This window comes from Pseudorca crassidens, chromosome 15, assembly GCF_039906515.1.
Source record: "Pseudorca crassidens isolate mPseCra1 chromosome 15, mPseCra1.hap1, whole genome shotgun sequence".
Classification (NCBI taxonomy): Eukaryota; Metazoa; Chordata; class Mammalia; order Artiodactyla; family Delphinidae; genus Pseudorca; species Pseudorca crassidens.
In genome coordinates, this window is record NC_090310.1 from 65140862 (window position 1) to 65161887 (window position 21026).

Below are 21026 nucleotides of genomic sequence, written 5' to 3' on the forward strand. Positions count from 1 at the left end.
CCCTGCAGCATCTCCTCATTTGTTTACTGCTATTCAAATTTCTTCTTTGACTTCGTTCTTGCCCTGGGGATTTCCCTTACTGTCTTACAAGCTCAGCTGTGCATTAAATGTTATATTTCATCCAGCATTTTCAGGTGTTTTGTAGTTGGGAGAGGGCAATTAGGTAAATGTTTACCTGTTAAAAATGGATTTGTTTCTACCGGTTTGCAGGGCAGAAACTGAGACACAGATGTAGAGAACAAACGTATGGATACCAAGGGGGGAAAGTGGCAGGGGGGTGGGGGTGGAGGTGTGATGAATTGGGAGATTGGGATTGACATGTATACACTGATGTGTATAAAACTGATGACTAATATGAACCTGCTGTATAAAAAAAATAGATAACTAATAAGAACCTGCTGTATATAAAAAAATTAATTAATAAAGAATGGATTTGTTTCTGAGGAACCCCACCCCATTTTTCAAAGATGGTAATTAGACAGTGAGAAAGTTCTTAGGAGATAAGAAGAAACAGGTTTTCTTAGTCTACAATCAGCTTCCTATCCTCAGAAATGTTTAAGTGCATGCTGGCTACATGCTTAGTAGAGATACTATAGAATACATTCCAGCACTATGTGGGAATCTGGACTAGAGCCATGATTCACAACTGGGGGCAATTTCATCCCCCAAAGGGTGTTTGGAAATGTCTGGAGACAGTTTTGGTTGGAAAAACCTGGGGGAAAAAGGTGGTGGTGCTACTGGCACCTGATAGGAGGCCAGGGATGCTGCTGAACATCCTACAGTGCATAGGACAGCTCCCCACAGGAAAGAATTATCAGTTCAAAACATCAATAGTGACACATGACTAAATGACTAGTATGGTATAATCACTAATCTTGGGATTCTATGAGGCTATGAAAAGAAAATAGGCTACGGATTTGGTTTTCATTACGAAAGACTCCTGCTTATCAGTCAACTTTCTGTTGCCAATGCTAAGAGAAGAAAATGGCATTAAGAATAATTTAGTGTAAGACATTCTAGATACACAATTCCAAAGTTATTTATTATTGTTTTAGAGGTTAGTTAAGGTCTCTTTCCCTTGAAAAATTTATCTGTTTAACCAAATGTTAAATTTTGTTTGCATCCACTATCCCAATGGACAACAGAAAAAAAACATTCTTAAAGTATGCTTGGCAGTAAAGAAAGACACCTAGGGGTTAAAATGTTACTGTGACTACAGATCATTACTAATTGATTTTTCCTGAAACTTTACACTGTATATATTATCATAGTGTCCTTCATTAAATACCAGTCTAACCTAATTTCAACCTAAAGCTTCTAAGTTTCCTATGTTGATAATGAACTACCTACACATCACTAAAATTTACACTCACTTTTCAGAGATGCTTAGTAAATATGCCTGCTATTTGCCAGATACTAGGAGAGCTTGCAATTAGTGTGTTGATATTGTTTTAAGAGTCCTAATGTTTTAAGGCTGGAAGAGATCTATAACATTGTTTCTAGGACATAATTAAATATGTTTACAGCTAACTAAGGCTAGTAAATATTAAGACATCTGGCCAGAAATTGAGACCAGAACCCAGATTTCCTGAGTCTCATCCTAGGTCTAGTCTTTCTTTCACTAACTATATGCAACTTGGCTAAACTCTGCCCACTCTTCTTCTGGTCCTGGTTCTTCAGTAGTGGCAACAGCGTCACCTATAATCTCTCATCAAGCTGCCTTAACACCAAATGCTCAGACTTCTATGGAGAACTATATCTTTTAACTCCCTACTATAGGTTCCAGGTTGGTTATTTTATATTTACTATATAGTACTCCAAAACAGCCCAACAACACAGGCCCTGACACATAACAGGAACTCAGTAAATGTTTGCGATATGGCTCAGGGCTCATCCATCTTTAAGCATGAGCTCAAAAGATTATAGGCACTACTATCTCATTTTATAGGTGAAGAAACTGTTGCCTGGAGAGTTACACTGACTAGCTTGAGGTAAACACTAAATGGCAGTGCCAGGATAAAAACCTAGTTCCAATTCTATATGGCCAAGTCTTCAGCTACAGTTCAGAAAAATGGCTTTATAAATTGAGCTTCTCTATTCTGCTGCATTTCTTCAAGAGCTACTGTGGTAGATGGGGAGGTGAATTATTGGGTATAGTTTCAGGTACTTACTCTCCTTCAACCATAGCAGCTGTGCTTTTCTGGCTTATTTGAATAAAAGATCCTGCAGCAGAAAAAGTTTGAAAGCCACTAGTGTTGTGAAAATAGCACTGACCTGGGGAGTTAGAGCTGTGATATTTGCCCACTGCTACTTGACCCAGGGCAAATTGCTTCCTTTCTGTGAACTCCACAGGTTCCTTAGCTTCAAATGAGAGAGCCAACTCAATTCTAATATTCTGTGACTCACAGAATATTGAGTTCAATCCCTAAGAAATTTCAGGACTGCTAAAAAGTTAGCAAAAAATTTATAACTCTCTCAAATTCTGAAGAGATAAAAACACAATATTCCACATACTTCTGCAGATTACACATAAGCATGCAAGAACTCTCAGCTCACAGATTCTCAGTCACAGAGAAAGGTGGGAGTTGGAAAGCTACACTATGCTATAAACACCCTCAGGGTAGAAGATGTTTTATTCAGTTCTACTTTCAACACTTAGCATAGGTCCTGTCATACAATGAAAACTCAATAAATGTTTGCTGCATGGTTCAGGGCTCATCTACCCTTAAGCATAAGCCCAAAAGATCACAAAGACTGTATATGCTCCATGCTCTGTGATTCTAGCCTCCTGAGAGTATAGATTCACGTCTTGCTTTCCTGAACCAATAAACAGAAATGTGTCAGGAACCCCCACCTATCTTGCAGGACCCAAATGATCATACACTAGCAAATAAAGCCAAAAAAGGAAACTAGTAAAATGTCATACAATTGAGTAGATCTCACCTGGACCACCGGCCATGGGAAATCCCGCCTCTATCCTAACTGAATTTCCGGCTCCCATGGGTCCATTCATTCTCACATCTTGGCTTCGGTTCTGAGCCAAAGCAAGGTTGATAGCACCTTCCCCTGAAAATGATAGGTAGGTTAAAAAAGGAAATCATCAGAATAAGATGCAAATTTCGTTTAAAAACAGATATGCGAGAGCTTTAGTTTTATGTGTTTTTTTTTTTTTTGCAGTACGCGGGCCTCTCACTGTTGTGGCCTCTCCCGTTGCGGAGCAACAGGCTCCAGACGCGCAGGCTCAGCGGCCATGGCTCACAGGCCCAGCCGCTCTGCAGCATGTGGGATCTTCCCAGACCGGGGTACAAACCCGTGTCCCCTGCATCGGCAGGCAGACTCTCAGCCACTGCGCCACCAGGGAAGCCCAGTTTTATGTGTTTTTGAAGAATTACGGTAAGTTTACCACCACAAAAAGGGTGAGTTCAATACTATACAGGTCTTTCTTCAACCTCACCTGAGCAGGTTCACTTACATGAAGCACAGGGAGAACATAACCAATTCTCACAATACAGCAGACAGACAATCGTTAATGATGTATGGCATCAGCAGAGAGCTTGGAACTCTGAATATTTATTTTCAACCAACTCACCTTGAATGTGTGTGTGTAGGAAGAAAATATTCTCAGAAAGTCTCAAAATCCTAGATTACGTTTTGGGAATTTATGATCAGAAATTAGAAATACGAGTAGGTTTAATGGAGAAAGAACATACGATGGCATGGGGACACTGTGATATTTGTAAGCAAAATATCATTTCCCTTTCAATGACTGCAGTATAAATAGATATGCAGCAGAGAAATTCATGCAATGAAGAGTAGACAGGTTGCTACTAATCTACCTCTGAGACATCTTACGATAAAGACCAACATTTTGTATAGGGTTTTTAATGCTTACAAAATTGTATTTCATTTGAACCTCACAATAGCCTGGTAGGTAATGTCACTAAAAGTGTTCCAATTGAGTAGACTCTAAAGTTAGAGGCAATTTAAATCTCACTTGATAAAAAGGTCTCTGAAACAAGTTTTGGGATGCCTCCTTGTGTTTAATCCCAAACTTTGACTACTGTTACTCTGGAAGACAGCACCACCTTGTGGGAAGATAAAAGTATAGCTAGCCTGTGGCTGAAATTTTGAAAGGGTGCGTTCACCTTGTTCCTTAACTTAATGTTTTACAGAGCAAGATGATAAAGAAGGAAGCCAATGAGGGCACAGCAGTTTCCTCTGTCTTGTCACTGATCTAGGTCAGCTAGATAAATAGATAAAATATTAAGTATTTTAACCCGGCAGGTAGCTTGGTAATAGGGAACAAATATACTACCAATTAAGTGACCAATCACCAGGGGCTACAAGATGTTCTAAGTTGCCTATGGGAGTCAGGAAGAAAAGATAAAAGAGAATACAGATCTTGAGGGTTTCCACTAAAGGGAAAGAACTATTAATACACTAAACTTGCTAAGACATTCTAGGTGGAAAGAGTATTGTTCTTGAAATGGACATCAGATCATGTAAATGGCTTGTGGCTGCTATTGACAGCCCAGACGTGGTCCTTGCCTTATCTCTCTAACCTCAACTCACACTACTTTCTCCTTCAATAACAAGGATTCAGCCTCAGTGGCATTTTTTTTACTTTCTTAGGCACACAAACGCACTTCTCACCTCAAGGCCTTTGCACATGTTGTTCTCTCTGCCTAGAACAGTTCTTCCGCACTCTTCACATAAACCAACTTCTCAATTTTCAATGTAATCTTAAGTGTCACATGCCCCAAAAGGCCTTCTCCAATCTTCTTATCTAAGGTGAGGTCACCCTTATCAGAACATCTTGTTACTTCTTCAGAGCACATCCCATGTATCAACAGTTACTTATTCATTCACTTTTAGTTATTAACAGTTAATTAATAGTTATTAACAGTAACCCCCTTTACTCTCAATTTCCTAATTTAGATGATAAATTATATGGCCACCTTATTAATTATATCCTTTAAACACTGAACAGTGCCTGGTACACAGTAGGCACTCATTAGCTATTTACTGGCTATATGATGAATAGTCATCTTATTTTAACCTTACAAAGAATCATAGGCATTTTTCTATATGATAAATGCATTCCTTGAAAACCTCGCAGTCTATAAAAATCTCACACTGAAAATAATAGGTTTTATGGGAAAAACAGTGTTGAGGCAAACTCAAAACCCATGCGGCTTTGTAACCAGAGCGCTAATAAAAACAAAAATTGGTGTAGGCAACATACCCCAAAACAGCAGAATGAAAATGACTGGTTAAAGGTGGGAAATAATGTAGCTGCAGTGGACCTTTAAGCCAGTGGAGGCCATCATTAAGGTGGGCACAGGAGAAACTGAAACTTCACAAGCTGAGAGCCATGCAATGCTGAGGGTATACTTCTGGGGAAGGTACCTGAGTGTAACTTCTCATTCTTAATTTTCCTGAAATAAAGCTGAAAGGACTCCCACCTATGTAGCAACAGATCTAAAGGCTATTTGGCTTTTCTTGTGGACAATTAACCCTTCTATTGCTACTAATCTAACTCCCCTTGCCCAGGGGGTAAAAAAAATCACAATATGAATGAAACACAATTTCCACACTATACTACTGTTATTCTCCTATTTGCCACCTGCACATAAGTGTAAGCTAATTGTTGTCAAGGAAACACACATAGAGAACACTACTGGCTCTCCAACTTGCTGATGGGGGTTGGCAAACTATGGCTTGTGGGCCAAATCTAGTCTGCTGCCTGTTTATTTAAATAAGTGTTATTGGAACACAGCACATTCATTTATTTACATATTGCCTATGGCTGTTTTTGCACTACTACTGTAGAGCTGAGTTGTCTTGACAGAGATCTTCTGGCCCACAGAGCCAAAAAAATTTTTTCTCTGGCCCTTGACACAGACTCCTGCTTTAAATCAGAATGAATTTACAGAGGAGTCACAAAATGTCCTCAAAAAAGACATCTCCCCAACTCCCTGGCCAAAACTCAAAAGGGTACGGGGAGTATTCTTCAAAGAACAGTCTGTTGGGAGGAACAACCTGTCCCTCCAGCCCTGCAGCAGACACCACGACAGTGGCAATACCTTCTCTTACAACTTAAAAGGCATCAGCCCATCACCAGTTTCACAAAAGCAACAGCTATTGCCACCACTTTCACTCCTGCCTGAATTCCCAGGGAGTGTGGAAAGAGAAAAGGAGATCACCTGGGAACATATGTGTACCCTAAAAGTTAAAGAACTCTTTTCTGTAATGTGATTATCACTGCCATATGTAAATTTCATAATTTCTTGTAATATATGTTATCTATTTGGCTTCCTTGCTAGTACTTGTATTTTAATTTATGGCTGTAACGATAAAGGGGAATCAGCATCTTACCCTTTTAAGAATCTGTAGGAAGTAGGTATGATTAAGAGAAGAAACTGGTGTTTCCTTTCTCCAGAGGAAAACACTACCACAAAGCCCTTTTAATTCAGGTAAATAGGTAAGAGAGACTATAAAATGTTTGGGGTTTTAAAGAAACTGCTTATATGTTTCTTATAAAAAATACATGTGCTTATGTGCTTATAAAGCATAAACAGCCTATATAGTGTTATTACCAATAGTTATTTGACTTCTACTCTTCCCAGAAGTTCATCCTAGGGCTTCCCTGGTGGCGCAGTGGTTGCAAGTCCGCCTGCCGATGCAGGGGACGCGGGTTCGTGCCCTGGTCCGGGAAGATCCCACATGCCGCGGAGCGGCTGGCCCTGTAAGCCACGGTCACTAAGCCTGCATGTCTGGAGCCTATGCTCCGTAACGGGAGAGGCCACAACAGTGAGAGGCCCGCGTACCGCAAAAAAAAAAAAAAAGTTCATCCTACATCCAATACATTGCTGTGAATTAATTTTACTTTTCTGAATCCTTTTAGACAATCCAACATTTTTCGAAACAAACTGGTTATTGTTTAAGCCACTGTTTCCTTGTTTATCAAATTATGGAATTTACCCCATTTCTCAATCTATATATCTCTGAATAATCTCTCTAAATAATCTGTTTGTTGATATCGCCCCTTCTGGGGCACAGCAACCTACAATCTTAACTGCATAAAATGTGTCTCACTCCTACATACAATATGTTGACCTTTCGGTTACTGAGGTTCAATGGAGCATTTAGGTCCTATGCAAGCACAGGGTCAGGAGGGCTTGGTCCACCAGGGCAAGAAAAGGCTGGAATCACTCACTGGTTGCCACCTTGTTTACAACAACACAGGAGGGGAAAAGAAGGTTTTAGTTCATTGGGCACCAAAAGACAGAATCTCCTTTGTGCTTCCCCATACTTGGTACTTACATCTCTCAGGTTTGTCTCCCTCATCAAGGTCATGAGCTCCTTTTGAGTTTATAATGACAAAGACCATATTTTATTTATCATTTATTCTGAGGGCTGAAGCAAAGTGTTACTATTATATATGTGCTTCCCTTGCTTTCATTCAACATATGTTTATTAAAGAACTTGACATGTACAGGCAAGCAAAAATTCAACAATGAGTGAAACAAGGTATGGTCCCTGCCCCTACTGGAGCTTGCAGTCCATGGGGGAACAAAACAATCATCAAATAACTGCTTTAATCAAAGTGTGAGAAAATGATCTGAGGGAGAAAAAAAACAGACTTTTGTAAAAGTACATGAAAAAAGACCCTGACTTAGTCAAGGAGTTCAGAAAACACCTCCTCAAGATTTAAGCTGGAAAAAAAAAAGATTTAAGCTGATACTTGAAGGCTGAGTAGGTATAACTAAGGGAAAGGGGAATGGTAGGGAACAATATCCATATAGAGAAGACATCAATGCAAAGGACTCCTGGCAGGAAGATGAAATGCATATTCAAGGAACCTAAAAGAAAGCTGAGGAGGCTAGAATAGATAGCAAGGAAGAAGGAGGAGAGTTGTAAAAGATAAGGCTAGATGAGAAAGGTAGAGGTCAGACCATGCAAAGCCTGAGTTTGGTCATTATTCTGTGAATAACAGCAAGCCACAGCAGGGTTTTAAGCTGTGTGTGTATACTCCATATTTTCATTTTCATTTATTTATTTATTATTATTATTTTTTATGGTGCGCGGGCCTCTCACTGTTGCGGCCTCTCCCGTTGCGGAGCACAGGCTCCAGATGTGCAGGCTCAGCGGTCATGGCTCATGGGCCCAGCCGCTCCGCAGCATGTGGGATCTTCCTGGACCGGGGCACGAACCCGTGTCCCCTGCATCGGCAGGCGGACTCTCAACCACTGCGCCACCAGGGAAGCCCCATATTTTCATTTTTAAAAGATCATTCTGTCAAAAACATCTGAAAAATGAATACTGCTACAAAAGGATTGTTCAGGGCCTCCTAGTCTCTGTTAGATAAATAAATACTAAATAAGGCTTATTAGGTGGAAGGAAGCAACTGAAATTAGTTATTCTTTAAAAGACAAATCAGTCCTTGGTTAGGGTACCAGTAAAATCAAAGTCTGACAGAATGACAGCCAACATCAGCCAAGGAAATGGAGTCTGAGGCTGTGGACGCTGAAGCGTCAGGACCCAACCAGAGCCTCAATTCCTCTTTATCCTAAGGTGCTGCAATGTAAAGCACAGGTGACATGAGTTATTTGGTATTCTGAATTCAACTTGAGAGGAACAGACAAAGCAGCACATGCTATGTTCTACTGTTCCTATAATCTGGGTCCAGACATGCACCTTCAATCTGAACGGAGAGAATTCCCAGATCCCGAAGCTGCTGGTTGTTGCTCTGAGCCAGGATCCGTAGCCGCTCCGCTGCTTCCCGGGGGATGTTGAATGTCACACGCACGCTGTTCCAGGGCTCTACCTTCTGTACCTTTAGCTTGCTGGATTCTTGGTCATGAAAGAAAAGAGAATAATATTAGTAATCTTTTAGCCATCAGAAGACATGGAATGAACAACAACAACAACAAAGTAAAAGAACAAGGTAGAATACCAGTATGGAGTAGCTGAGAGAGTTTAAGCTTTGGTATTAGATAGACTTTATTATTATTTTGTTTTTTAATAAATTTATTTGTTTTATTTATTTATTTATCTATTGATTAATTTTTGGCTGCTTTGGGTCTGCGTTGCTGCGTGCGGGCTCTCTCTAGTTGCAGTGAGCGGGGGCTACTCTTCGTTGTGAAGCACGGGCTCTAGGCACACGAGCTTCAGTAGTTGTGGCTCGCGGGCTCTAGAGTGCAAGCTCAGTAGTTGTGGCACACAGGCTTAGTTGCTCCGCGGCATGTGGGATCTTCCTGGACCAGGGCTCGAACCTGTGTCCCCTGTATTGGCAGGCAGATTCTTAACCACTGCACCACCAGGGAAGCCCAGACTTTAAGTTTAATCCCAGCTGTACCACTTAGCACCTGGGTGACCATGAACAAGTTATTTCACATTTCTGAAACTTACCTTTCTCGTCTCTAAAACCATGAAAAAACTACTTCATGAGATTGTGTTAAATGAGATAATAATATGCCAAAAATCTAGCATAGGATCTGACACACCATAGGCACTAAATAAATGGAAAGCAGTAAGATGGAGTAAGGAACATAAGAGAGAAGGGAGAGATAAGTTTAAATGAATAGAATAAGGTCTACTTCTGGACTCAGTTCAATGTATGTGAACTGAGAAGCTAAGAATATTTAAGTTTCAAATTTCAAGTGAAATTTTATAAAAATTTAACTGGCAGATAGGCCAATTGTAAGATATTAGGGAATCTGTAGCTACAATTCACTAAACTTAAAGAGCACTAAAAAGGAAAATAGTAGATTCACTTATAAAATGTTAAGCAATTTTACTTCTTCAAATGAAACAATTGAAATTTTAATACTCATATTTAAATTTTCACTGGGCCTCTCTGTGAAAGATATTCATAGAGGGAGGGAGCAAACATTTCTTCCAATATCCTATAAATGCTTCAATTTAAGGAAGGCTTAAATCTTGATTCTTTATGTGTCTCATTTTTAATCTTTTTCTACTTTAAACAATTTCTACTGAAGCATACCAAACTGAGGAGAAAAGCAACATAAATTTGACAACTACATTTCAGTTAGGATATAAAAACATTACATTTCAGCAAATCTGAAAAGTCAATGCAAACTTTAGAACATGTTTTAAAATTAAGATGCAAAAGTTAAACTAATTGAGGAGGTAATGTTGTCTGTAATTATATTTCACAGATGGAATGCAAATCCCAGGTCCAGTTAAATAATAAAAAAACATTTTTCCCCAACAACCCCAGACAAAATAATTTTCTCTTTTGTTATAAACTCAGTTACATTAAATCTCTTATATCCTCCATTCAATTATACATTCCAGTATTGAGAAAATGGTCATACAGAAATATCTATTCTCAAAATAAGAAATATATATGGATACAGGAAAGTGCCTACATGTTGCCTAAAGCCACTGCCACCTCCAAAATCATTATACGTTATACATTTATCCAGACAGGGAGTCCACTTGTTCTTATGTGGAAAAAAGAGACCATTTGCTAAGAGCAGAAGGTTAATACAATCACAGAGATTTAGGAAGGATTATGCAATATTTAGTTCAAGTCTATTTTATAGGTGAGGAAACTGAAGCCCAGAAAATCTAAGAGATTTGCCCAGAATCCAGTGGCTACCTAGCAGCATCATGGCATAAGAATCCAGATCTGCTTTTCAGGTCATTTTTCTTTCCATGATATTTAAGCATCCAAACAGCAAAAGGTAGGGAGCTTAAGATCCTGGTACCACAGAGTATAGATGCTTCAGGGCTTCTTCCCAATCTGAACAGTACTGCAATCTTATACTTATGTGGTCTAGACAAACATTAAATTTGCTTATGACATTATCTACTTGTGATAAGCCTGCAGAAAAATCTTTAACTGTAACAGTTATATTTTATCAAAATTTTTAACTTCCATCATATTTGAGAACATCTGACTTAAAATACTTTTTGGATCAAGACTATAACTGATAACCGTAAGTCTGAGTTTGCTAATTTATTTAAAAGCCATTAACAAACTAATTCAGCAATTTAAAAACAAGAAAAAAATGTGGATAATTAAGAGCAATGAGCAGGACTTCCCTGGTGGTCCAGTGGTTAAGAATCCGCCTTCCAATGCAGGGGACGCAGGTTTGATCACTAAGATCCCAAATGCCGTGGGGCAACTAAGCCCGCACACTGCAACTACTGAGCCCGTGTGATCTGGAGCCTGCGCCCCACAACTAGACAGCCTGAGTGCCGCAACTACTGAGACTGCGAGCTCTAGAGCCCAAGGCCAAAACTAGAGAGAAGCCCATGTGCTACAACAAAGAGTCCGTGTGTCACAACGGAAGATTCCACATGCCGCAACGAAGATGCCACGTGCCTCAACTAAGACCCAACACAGCCAAATAAATAAATAAATATTTTTTTAAAAAAGAGCAATGAACAATTTCAGGTGCAGCTAGCCCTTAAGATATGATATATTATGACATGATTATGGTGATAATTACAACTTTCACCATAAAAGTCTCTAATACTATGTTAAATAATCCAGAACTACAGAGAAGTCTTATATAACATAGCAAAAAAAGGACCCTTGAAAAAAAAGACAGCTCTCCTCCTGACATCAATTCTAATGAATAAGACCCCAAAACCTAAAAAAGTTGGTTAGCACTTAATCAAGTCAAGATCTGTGATAAAAGGATAAAATCTAGGCTTTGTACTATGTCTGAAGGAATTAAATAATTGTGCTACCTAGAAAATATGGAGAACATCTAAACCAAAGTTGACAAGCACAACTTCCCACAAGACCACTACAGGTTATCTAAATGTGTGAAGAGGACAGATGGGACTGTTGTGAGGGGAGGGCCTGCCTTCAGTGGCAGCTGCTACTCAGCACCACCTGGGATAGGAGAGCTCAATGTTATCTGACCTTTCCTGTTTAAAGACAAATCTAAAATATGAATTTATTTATTTATTTATTTTGGCAGTACGCAGGCCTCTCACTGCTGTGGCCTCTCCCGTTGCGGAGCACAGGCTCCGGAAGCGCAGGCCCAGCAGCCACGGCCCAAGGGCCCAGCCGCTCCGCGGCACGCGGGATCCTCCCGGACTGGGGCATGAACCCGCGTCTCCTGCATCGGCAGGCGGACTCCCAACCACTGCGCCACCAGGGAAGCCCCTAAAATCTGAATTTTAATGTAAAATACCTCATTTTTAAAAGCAGTGGCAATGAAATTCAAACATTAAAAAAAAAACAACCCAAAAATTAAAGTGGACCATAACACATGGCTGTACATGGATACAGCAGGCTATCGGTTAACCTCTGACCTAAAATTTAAAAGAACAAATTTCAGGTTCATTTTAAGTAGAACCATGGAGTAAAAGATTTTTGTAAGTTTTAAGTCACCTCAAAGATCCAGTCTTACTTCTTCATTTTATAGGTAAGGAAACTAAAGACCAGAGAGCTAAAATTAGATAGAATTACTCCTATCCATTAGAACAGATAATTTAAGGATTACTATGCTAAGTAATGCTTTATTATGTTCAGTTACTCCATGTACTTAAAAAAATACAACAGCATTTCTATTAAAAAAAAATCCTAAAATTCCAACTCTGCAATTATAATCAGACTTTCAACCTACTACAACCACAGTTGTATTTGTAAAACTCGAGATAACCATAGAATGACAATTCAAAAAGAGTAACAAGAAGGAAAAATAAAGCAAATTACCCATGTGTAACAAATTGGGCACGTTCTCCAATATTGTGTCCAATTTCCATTTGAAGTCTTTATCATCTATATTTCCTTTGAAGGCCACAAAGATTGTGGAATCCTCCAAAATACTATCACTTTTTGAGTCATCATCTTCTAGTCCAGAGTCAAAATCCATCTCTGAGTCCTCCACTGTTGATGAACACAAGGAAGTATAGATGTCTTCTAAGTTTGGAAGGTCATCCAAAACCATGGTGAATATTATTCCAGAAGCATATGCCAAGTGGACAATAAAAAAACCTTTGAAAACAGAAGATACAAAAAGCATTACAATGCATAATTATACAGTCAACAATGTATAATTATAGTTCTATGAAAACTGTAATTTATTTGCCAAATAATAAGGAAGTACTATAAAAATTAAGAAATTACAGAGAGGATACGCTAGTTTAATTAAGATATTCTATAATAGTTCTTAAAGATACTAGAAATAAAAACATACCAGTTTTAAATAAAATTCCTTTTATTGGTCAGCCTAGAATATGGGTAGAAGGGAACGAAAGATCACAAGAAAATAAAATAGGTATTTTCTGAGAATTAATTCATATTAGCCTTTGGTTGACTCCCACAGAGCAAGACTGGGGTTGACGCCAAGACTCCCCTTACACCTGTCCTAACAAAAGCTTCAGAGCAGCCAAGGTTTCTAATGCCCTCTGCTTTAACCAGCAAAGGACAACTTGACCTAACTAAGAGCATCTGCAGGACTACCTAAAATCCTAAAGTTTTTCATGAGGACCATTTAAAACAACTTTTAAAGGGTTATTAATAGTCGCATAGCTGAAAATAATGATTCAGAAACAAAACAAAGACACAAAAATTTAAAAATACTTTTGCAAAAGGAAAATAAGTGGTTAACACATATTTACAGAGGCAAAGAACTATGTCTAGGACAGAACTAAATTACTTTTTAACTTTTAGGTCTAGGGAAGTCACATTTTCTGCTATTTTCAGTTATGTTGCCTACCAAAGAGTACAAATATTAAAGACCACACCATGTGGCCATTTCCTCCATTATCTTTGGGATTGATGATCACATTCTTACCCAAAAGTGAATGAATGGACATTAATTTTCAGCATTTGTGTTAAGCAAGAATGGTATAGAAACATAAGAACCTCACACATATCTTCTAATTTAAAAAAATTCCCTATATAAAGCATAATTAAAGCTATTTTTTTAAAAGATGGATAAGAAAAAAAGGACTGAAAATAAACCCACTAAAACGCAAATAGTGATTGTGCTAGGTTGGTAAGATTGTTGGTAAATTTTCTTTTCCTATTTTCCAAAAACGCTATGAGTCATTAGGAAAATGCAAAGCTAAATATGCTGTAATATGGTTATACTACTTGCATAAATAGAAAAAAAGTATCAACTTTTTAAAACTGTTTAACTTTTCTTTTTAAAATAATCACTAAACTTCAAGAGCAAAGGCTTTTCAAAAACCAAACCTAAGCAATTTTAAGGGGGAAAATTCCTCTGTTGTAAATAAAAATGGAAAAAAACTTTTACATTTGAGCAGAGAGTGTCTTATAGTCTGGCAATTATAACCTTTTCTAGTACCATTGGTGTTACAAAGGAACAGTGTAATTTGGATGGTTAAGAAAAAATAGCATGCAAGAGGGAAGAGATATGGGCACATATGTATATGTATAACTGATTCACTTTGCTATAAAGCAGAAACTAACACACCATTGTAAAACAATTATACTCCAATAAAGATGTTAAAAAAAAGAAAAAACAGCATTCAGGACTTCCCTGGTGGCACAGTGGTTAAGAACCCGCCTGCCAATGCAGGGGACACGGGTTCGAGCCCTGGTCCGGGAAGATCCCACATGCCGTGGAGCAACTAAGCCCGTGCAGAGCAACTAAGCCTGTGCGGAGCAACTAAGCCCGTGCGCCACAACTACCGAGTTTGTGCTCTAGAGCCTGCAAGCCACAACTACTGAAGCCCACGCACCCTAGAGCCCATTCTCCGCAACGAGAAGCCACTGCAATGAGAAGCCCATGCACTGCAACGAAGGGTAGCCCCTGCTCACCGCAACTAGAGAAAGCCCGCGTGCAGCAACGAAGACCCAATGCAGCCAAAAATAAATAAATTTATAAAAATTAAAAGAAAATGAAACTTCTTCCAGATAACATATTCTTTGAGATTAATGCCCACTTAAAATCTAAGGATTTATTATCAAAATAATGGAGTAATCTTTGAGTGAAAATGTAGTTCAGTGAAAATTCTCTCCAAGAGTATAGCTGACTAGCTCAAGAGACTCATTTGCTTATTTATGGTCATCTATCATGAGCATGCACTATTTCTTTGTGTTTGCTAAAATTAACCACCAGTTATCTTGCTCACCCACATAATTTTCAGATTACCTACTGATTTAACTTCTTATTGGGGCTATTTTGACCTTTTATAAAGAATCTAAAAACAAATATGATATTTAGGAGAAATTTTAAAAGCAAGCATATCATTTATTCTACTTGTCCAAGGTAGAATGAAAAAGATTTCCAAATGAAATCATTTCAGGAGCCAAAGAGCTCCAGTTGATAAAGGAAAGCTTTTTTTATGGAAGAATGCCAACTTAAATATAAAAAGATGGTGTCAATAGAAAACCCCCAGTTTTGCAATCCCTAATAAAATAATTCAGGCAAGGATCATCAGTAAGGAAAAAACACTATGTGAAAATTTGACAGAGTTCTGGATAGTTACACGATGTCAAAGCATCATCCCAGATATCTGCTGCTTGGCAAAGGGAAAACTGTAACTTCACAACGGAAAGACTTGACTTCTACCACTTGAATGCAATGATCCACCTCAGCATCATTAACAGAGAAACAACCAGAAATTATGTACAATATTAAGTGCACAGCATTACCTATGAAATATTCCTGCCAAAATGTTTAACCTGAATCTAACAAGTTTTTAACAGGAGACAGAGCAACAAGTTAAAGAACACCATGAGGAAATAATTAGGGAAATCTAGAGTGTAGGATTTCTACAGCACAATTGGCTTGGCCTCTTCAATAAGTCAGTGGTCACAGGGGAAAAAAAGGGTGGGTAGTACTGTTCTACATTAAAAGAGACTTAAGAGCTTTAAAAATCAAGTGCAATGGGGACTTCTCTGGTAGTTCAGTGGTCAAAGAACCCACCTTCCAATGCAGGGGATGCGGGTTCGATCCCTGGTCAGGGAACTAAGATTCCACATGCTGCAGGGCAACTAAGACTGTGCACTCTAGAGCCCGCACACCATAGCTAGAGAGCACGTGTGTGCTGCAACAACTGAGCCCACGCGCTCTGGAGCCCACGTGCCACAACTAGAGAGAAGCCCATGCCACAACGAAGAGCCTGCCTGCCGCAACTAAGACCCAATGCAGCCAAATAAATAAATATTTTTTTAAAATATCAAATGCAATGTACAGTATTTTACTGGATCTTGGTTTGAAAAAAACCAGATGCAAAGCACATTTTTAGGATAATTAGGGAGTTATTACTAATTTTGTTAGGTGTGATAATAATGGTGCTGTGGTTATTTTGGACAATGTTCTTTTTTTTTTTTTTTTTTTTTTTTTTTTTGCGGTACACTGGCCTCTCACTGTTGTGGCCTCTCCCGTTGCAGAGCACAGGCTCCGGACACGCAGGCTCAGCAGCCATGGCTCACGGGCCCAGCTGCTCCGCAGCATGTGGGATCCTCCTGGACAGGGGCACAAACCCGTGTCCCCTGCATCGGCAGGCGGACTCTCAACCACTGCGCCACCAGGGAAGCCCACAATATTCTTATTGTCTCTTAAGACATGCATACTGAAGCATTTATTTATTTTTTTGGCCACATCACATGGCACGAGGGATCTCAGTTCCCTGATCAGGGATCAAACCCGTGCCCCCTGCAATGGAAGCACAGAGTCTTAACAACTGGACTGCCACGGAAGTCCCAAGAGATGCATACGGAAGCATTTTGAGGTAAAATGTCATGATGTCTGCAATTTACTCTTGAAAAAAATGAGGAAAAAACTGATTAATCAAATATAACAAGATGTTAATAATGGCTAATTATAGGTGATGAGTATACAGGTGTTCATTATATTTTTATTTGTACTATAAATTATAAATATTTGAAATTGATCACAATAAAGAGTTAATTGTTTAAAAAAAAAAAAAAAAAAGGAAAAAGAGGACTTCCCTGGAGGTCCAGTGGTTAAGACTCCACGCTCCCAGTGCAGGGGGCATGGGTTCAATCCCTGGTGGGGGAAGATCCCACATGCCATGTGGTGTGGCCAAAAAAAAAAAAAAAAAGGGAAAAAACAAGCATACCAGAAACATAGTACTGCTCCATGGTAAAACTCTGCCAGACATCAGGAATGCTAAGAAGCTTATCTATGAACATCTTCCAAATCACAGTATGTTTTAAAAATAAACATATTTGAACATATATATTTATAAATATATAAATTTATATATATTACATATATTTAATTACTTACACCAGTCTTTTCCGGTTTAAATATATATTTTATATGTATATTTACATATATTCAGATTCCTATGTGAATAATGGTTAAAAGATTGTCACAGACTATTCAGATTATCTGCCATTTGAGCAAAAAGACAAGATGCTATTATGCACCTCAGAAATCACAAATTCATATACCTACAGGGGTCAGGCACATAAAGTAAGTAAGAGAAGAACACTGAACATTAAATGCATTTGCACATACTGTATGAATGGTTTGGGCAATAGGAAACTTGCATACCCATCTATGCTCAGCAGCTGCTACTCTGTTCCACTTTATTACTTTCTTTCTGGAGGGACAGAAGGTGTTATACAGGCCCAGGACTAACATTCTCAATTTTAAGAATAGACTAAAATCCATATATTTAGTAAAATCTCCAAATTTTAAAATTGATTTATATTTCTGGAAAATACTCTATGGGCCAAATGAAACTCACCGCACCTGCATATGGCCCACAGGCCATCAGTTTTCAATTTCTAATTAAATCATGACTCACAAGATTGACTGACAGAACACTAGGCCCCAGTATACTACACTGGGTTTGGTGTAGTGCTGGAGAAGACCAGGTATTTAAAACACATTTAAGTCTTATGATGTGCCTCTTGGGAGGTCTATGGACTCCCTGAGAGAGAAAAGAAAAAAAAAAAAAAAAGAGATCAAGGTCTTAATCCCAGAGAAACAGAAGGCACTCAAACTTAGAGAATTTTTGCAATGTAACTTTGGTAGTGTCATTCCACTGCTTGGAATTAAGCTGAGCCATACTCACTCTCACATAAGGTTTCACTCACCAAAATGTCTTTCTTAATTTTTATCATTTATCCAGGTCATCTTCTAAGTCCAAACAAGCTGGCATTTTTAGGGCTTCTATTTTAAGGTAGCAGCCAAATAAAAACTCTAAAAAAAAAAAAAAGGAAAAATAAAAGTACAATATTATACAGAAATTACAGAGGTGACCCATCCTTGCATCAGAATGCAAATATTACAATTTATCAAGTCAACTTAGACATCTTCAGACAATGTTAAAACAGAGTTTTCATTAAATCTGCAAAGAATATTTTTTTTTCCTGAGATCTTAAAGCACTCATCACCAACCAATTCAAAGAATACAGAAGCAAAACTAAGGGACATATACCAGAATCATGAAACTGGGACCCTAAGCCTTTGAGCCCTCTCTATACATTGATTTCTAAATCTGTCAAATTAGAACATTCTTTGACATAAATCGCAGCAATATCTTTTCAGATTCATCTCCTAGAGTAACGGAAATAAAAATAAACGAATGGAACCAAATTAAACTTAAAACCTTTTGCACAGCAAAGGAAACTGTAAACAAAAGACAACATACAGAATGGGAGAAAGTATTTGCAAACAATGTGACTGACAAAGGATTAATTTCCAAAATATAAAAACAACTCATACAACTCAATAACAAATAAACAACCCAATCAAAAAATAGGCAGAAGATCTGAATTTGGCAATTGGGATTAACATGTATACATTTATGTGTATAAAACTGATGACTAATAAGAACCTGCAGTATAAAAAAACAAACAAACAAACAAAAAACAACTAATACTAAACTTTCTTTGGGTTATTTGTATGGAAATACGTTAATATAAATGTTTCAGACACTACATTCTAAGAATCTTATATGTTCTGGTATAATGTTATAAGTCATAATTCTAGTTATTACTTTAAAATGTATATCTCAGAAATAACTAACTTTCCTTGTCAACTGCATTATTATGAACTTTCATCAAATTTTTAACCGTGGTCATTTTTAAGTCTTTTGTCATTTACAGACAGTTCTGGGTATACTCTGATGCTTTTGCAAAAATGTTCCTATAAAAGGGTTTCAGGGCTTCCCTGGTGGTACAGTGGTTGAGAGTCTGCCTGCTGATGCAGGGGACACGGGTTCGTGCCCCGGTCCAGGAAGATCCCACATGCCGCAGAGCGGCTGGGCCCGTGAGCCATGGCTGCTGAACCTGCCCGGCGCCCGGAGCCTGTGCTCCGCAACGGGAGAGGCCACAACAGTGATAGGCCCACGTACCGCAAAAAAAAAAAAAAAAAAAAAGGGGGTTTCATCTTCAAGGAATTCATGCAAAAGACTCTGACAAGTACAGGTTTCTGGTAACTGACTATACTGCTGAACTGAATGAATAAGCATTTTCAGAACTCTAATGGAAAACTGATGAATTCATAAAAGTGCTAACAAAAGATCAAGATGAAAAAAATTAATTACGTGGGACTGAGTGAACTGATGAGGATGATTATAATTTTTGTGACTTTCTGTTTGAATAAAAAAAAATCCCACAAGGACTCAGACACAAAAAATATACAAATCAATTTTCACTGCAAAGTAAAGGAGCTGTTACACTGGAGGATTACTGGACTGAACGTCAATATTATGACATAGTATGAATGTGTTTTGTGTTTGGTAATTGCAATCATTGTTGCTTTTGTTGTGGTCATCCATTTACAATGCTTGGTGTCAGTTTATTTATCTCTTGTAAAAATAAAATACAGCGTGTGTGTGAAAAAAAAGTGAAAAGAATATTGGGAAACAATATTCACAAATCATATAGACTTCAGTATAGCAATGATTATTTTAATTAACATGATTGATAATTTTCACTTTCAAAATTCAAAATTTTAATGTATGCAGTGTATGCAGTGTGACACTCAGCAGTGTATAAATTTCAAGGTTCAATAGATCTGGATTGTAATTACCAGCTAGCCAGTGAGCAGCTGAATCACTGCTTATCTGAAAGGCCTTAGATATATTGCTTAACCTCTCTGAGCCTCATATTTTTCATCTGTAAAATGGGAAGTAACAATCTCATGAGGGTGCTGTGAGGATTAAATGAGATATAGTTTGTGAAAACACCTAGCGGAGAGCTGAAAGAACAAAGGTCCAAAGGTCTTTTCATGTTTTCCTAAAACTTACTGAGGTAGAAGTCAACATTAAAAAGCTTACTCAATGAGAAATTGTTTGATAAAATACAATTTATTGGGTTTTTTTCTAGTTATAAAAGAATACATAATTTTTTATAGAGATCTTTAAAAATACAGAATATTTTTAAAGAATAAAATCAACTAATCCCAAAACTCAGATGATCACTACTGATATTTGGGTATATTTCCTTTCAAAACCATCTAGGTTTATATTTATAGAGTTTGTATCTTGTTTTTATTGTTTTGTTTAACTTCTCAGTTTGAATTGTTAAGTAGACAATCTAAAATTAAACATCTTTTTCTTTAAAAAAAAAAGCAGAAGATCTAAATAGACATTTCTCCAAAGAAGACATACAGATGGCCAAAAAGCACATGAAAAGATGTTCAACATCACTTATTATTAGAGAAATGCAAATCAAAACTACCATGCAGTATCACCTCACTCTGGTCAGAATGGCCATCATCAAAAAGTTTACAAATAAATGCTGGAGAGGGTGTGGAGAAAAGGGAACCCTCCTACACTGTTGGTGGGAATGTAAATTGGTACAGTCACTATGGAGAACAGTATGGGTTCCTTAAAACTAGAGTTATCTGCAATCCCACTGCTGGGCATATATCCAGACAAAACTGTAATTTGAAATGATACATGCACCCCAATATTCACTGCAGCCCTATTTACAATAGCCAAGACATGGAAGCAACCTAAATGTGCATCAACAGATGAATGGACAAAGAAGATGTGGTGTGTCTGTGTGTGTGTATATTTACATACATACACATATACCCACACAGTGGAATACTACTCAGCCATAAAAAAGA

At 38.0% G+C, this 21026-nt stretch overlaps 1 protein-coding gene across 11 annotated transcripts in view; it reads right to left on the reverse strand.

Moving 5' to 3' along the window:
* The window catches only part of NCOA6 (nuclear receptor coactivator 6), a 97803-nt gene that overhangs the window by 40601 nt on the left and 36176 nt on the right, over positions 1–21026 (reverse strand). For 10 of the 11 annotated variants that reach the window (XR_010935230.1, XM_067707894.1, XM_067707885.1 and 7 more), the window contains 4 exons: positions 18041–18146; positions 12707–12988; positions 8701–8856; positions 2944–3066 (listed from right to left, as the gene is read on the reverse strand). Coding sequence is in view for 10 of the 11 variants with exons in the window: in XM_067707894.1 (XP_067563995.1) it covers positions 2944–3066; positions 8701–8856; positions 12707–12941 (514 nt within the window). In the remaining variant the exon portion in view is untranslated. The remainder of the gene's footprint in view (positions 1–2943; positions 3067–8700; positions 8857–12706; positions 12989–18040; positions 18147–21026) is intronic. The other variant, XM_067707886.1, reaches the window with a different exon arrangement.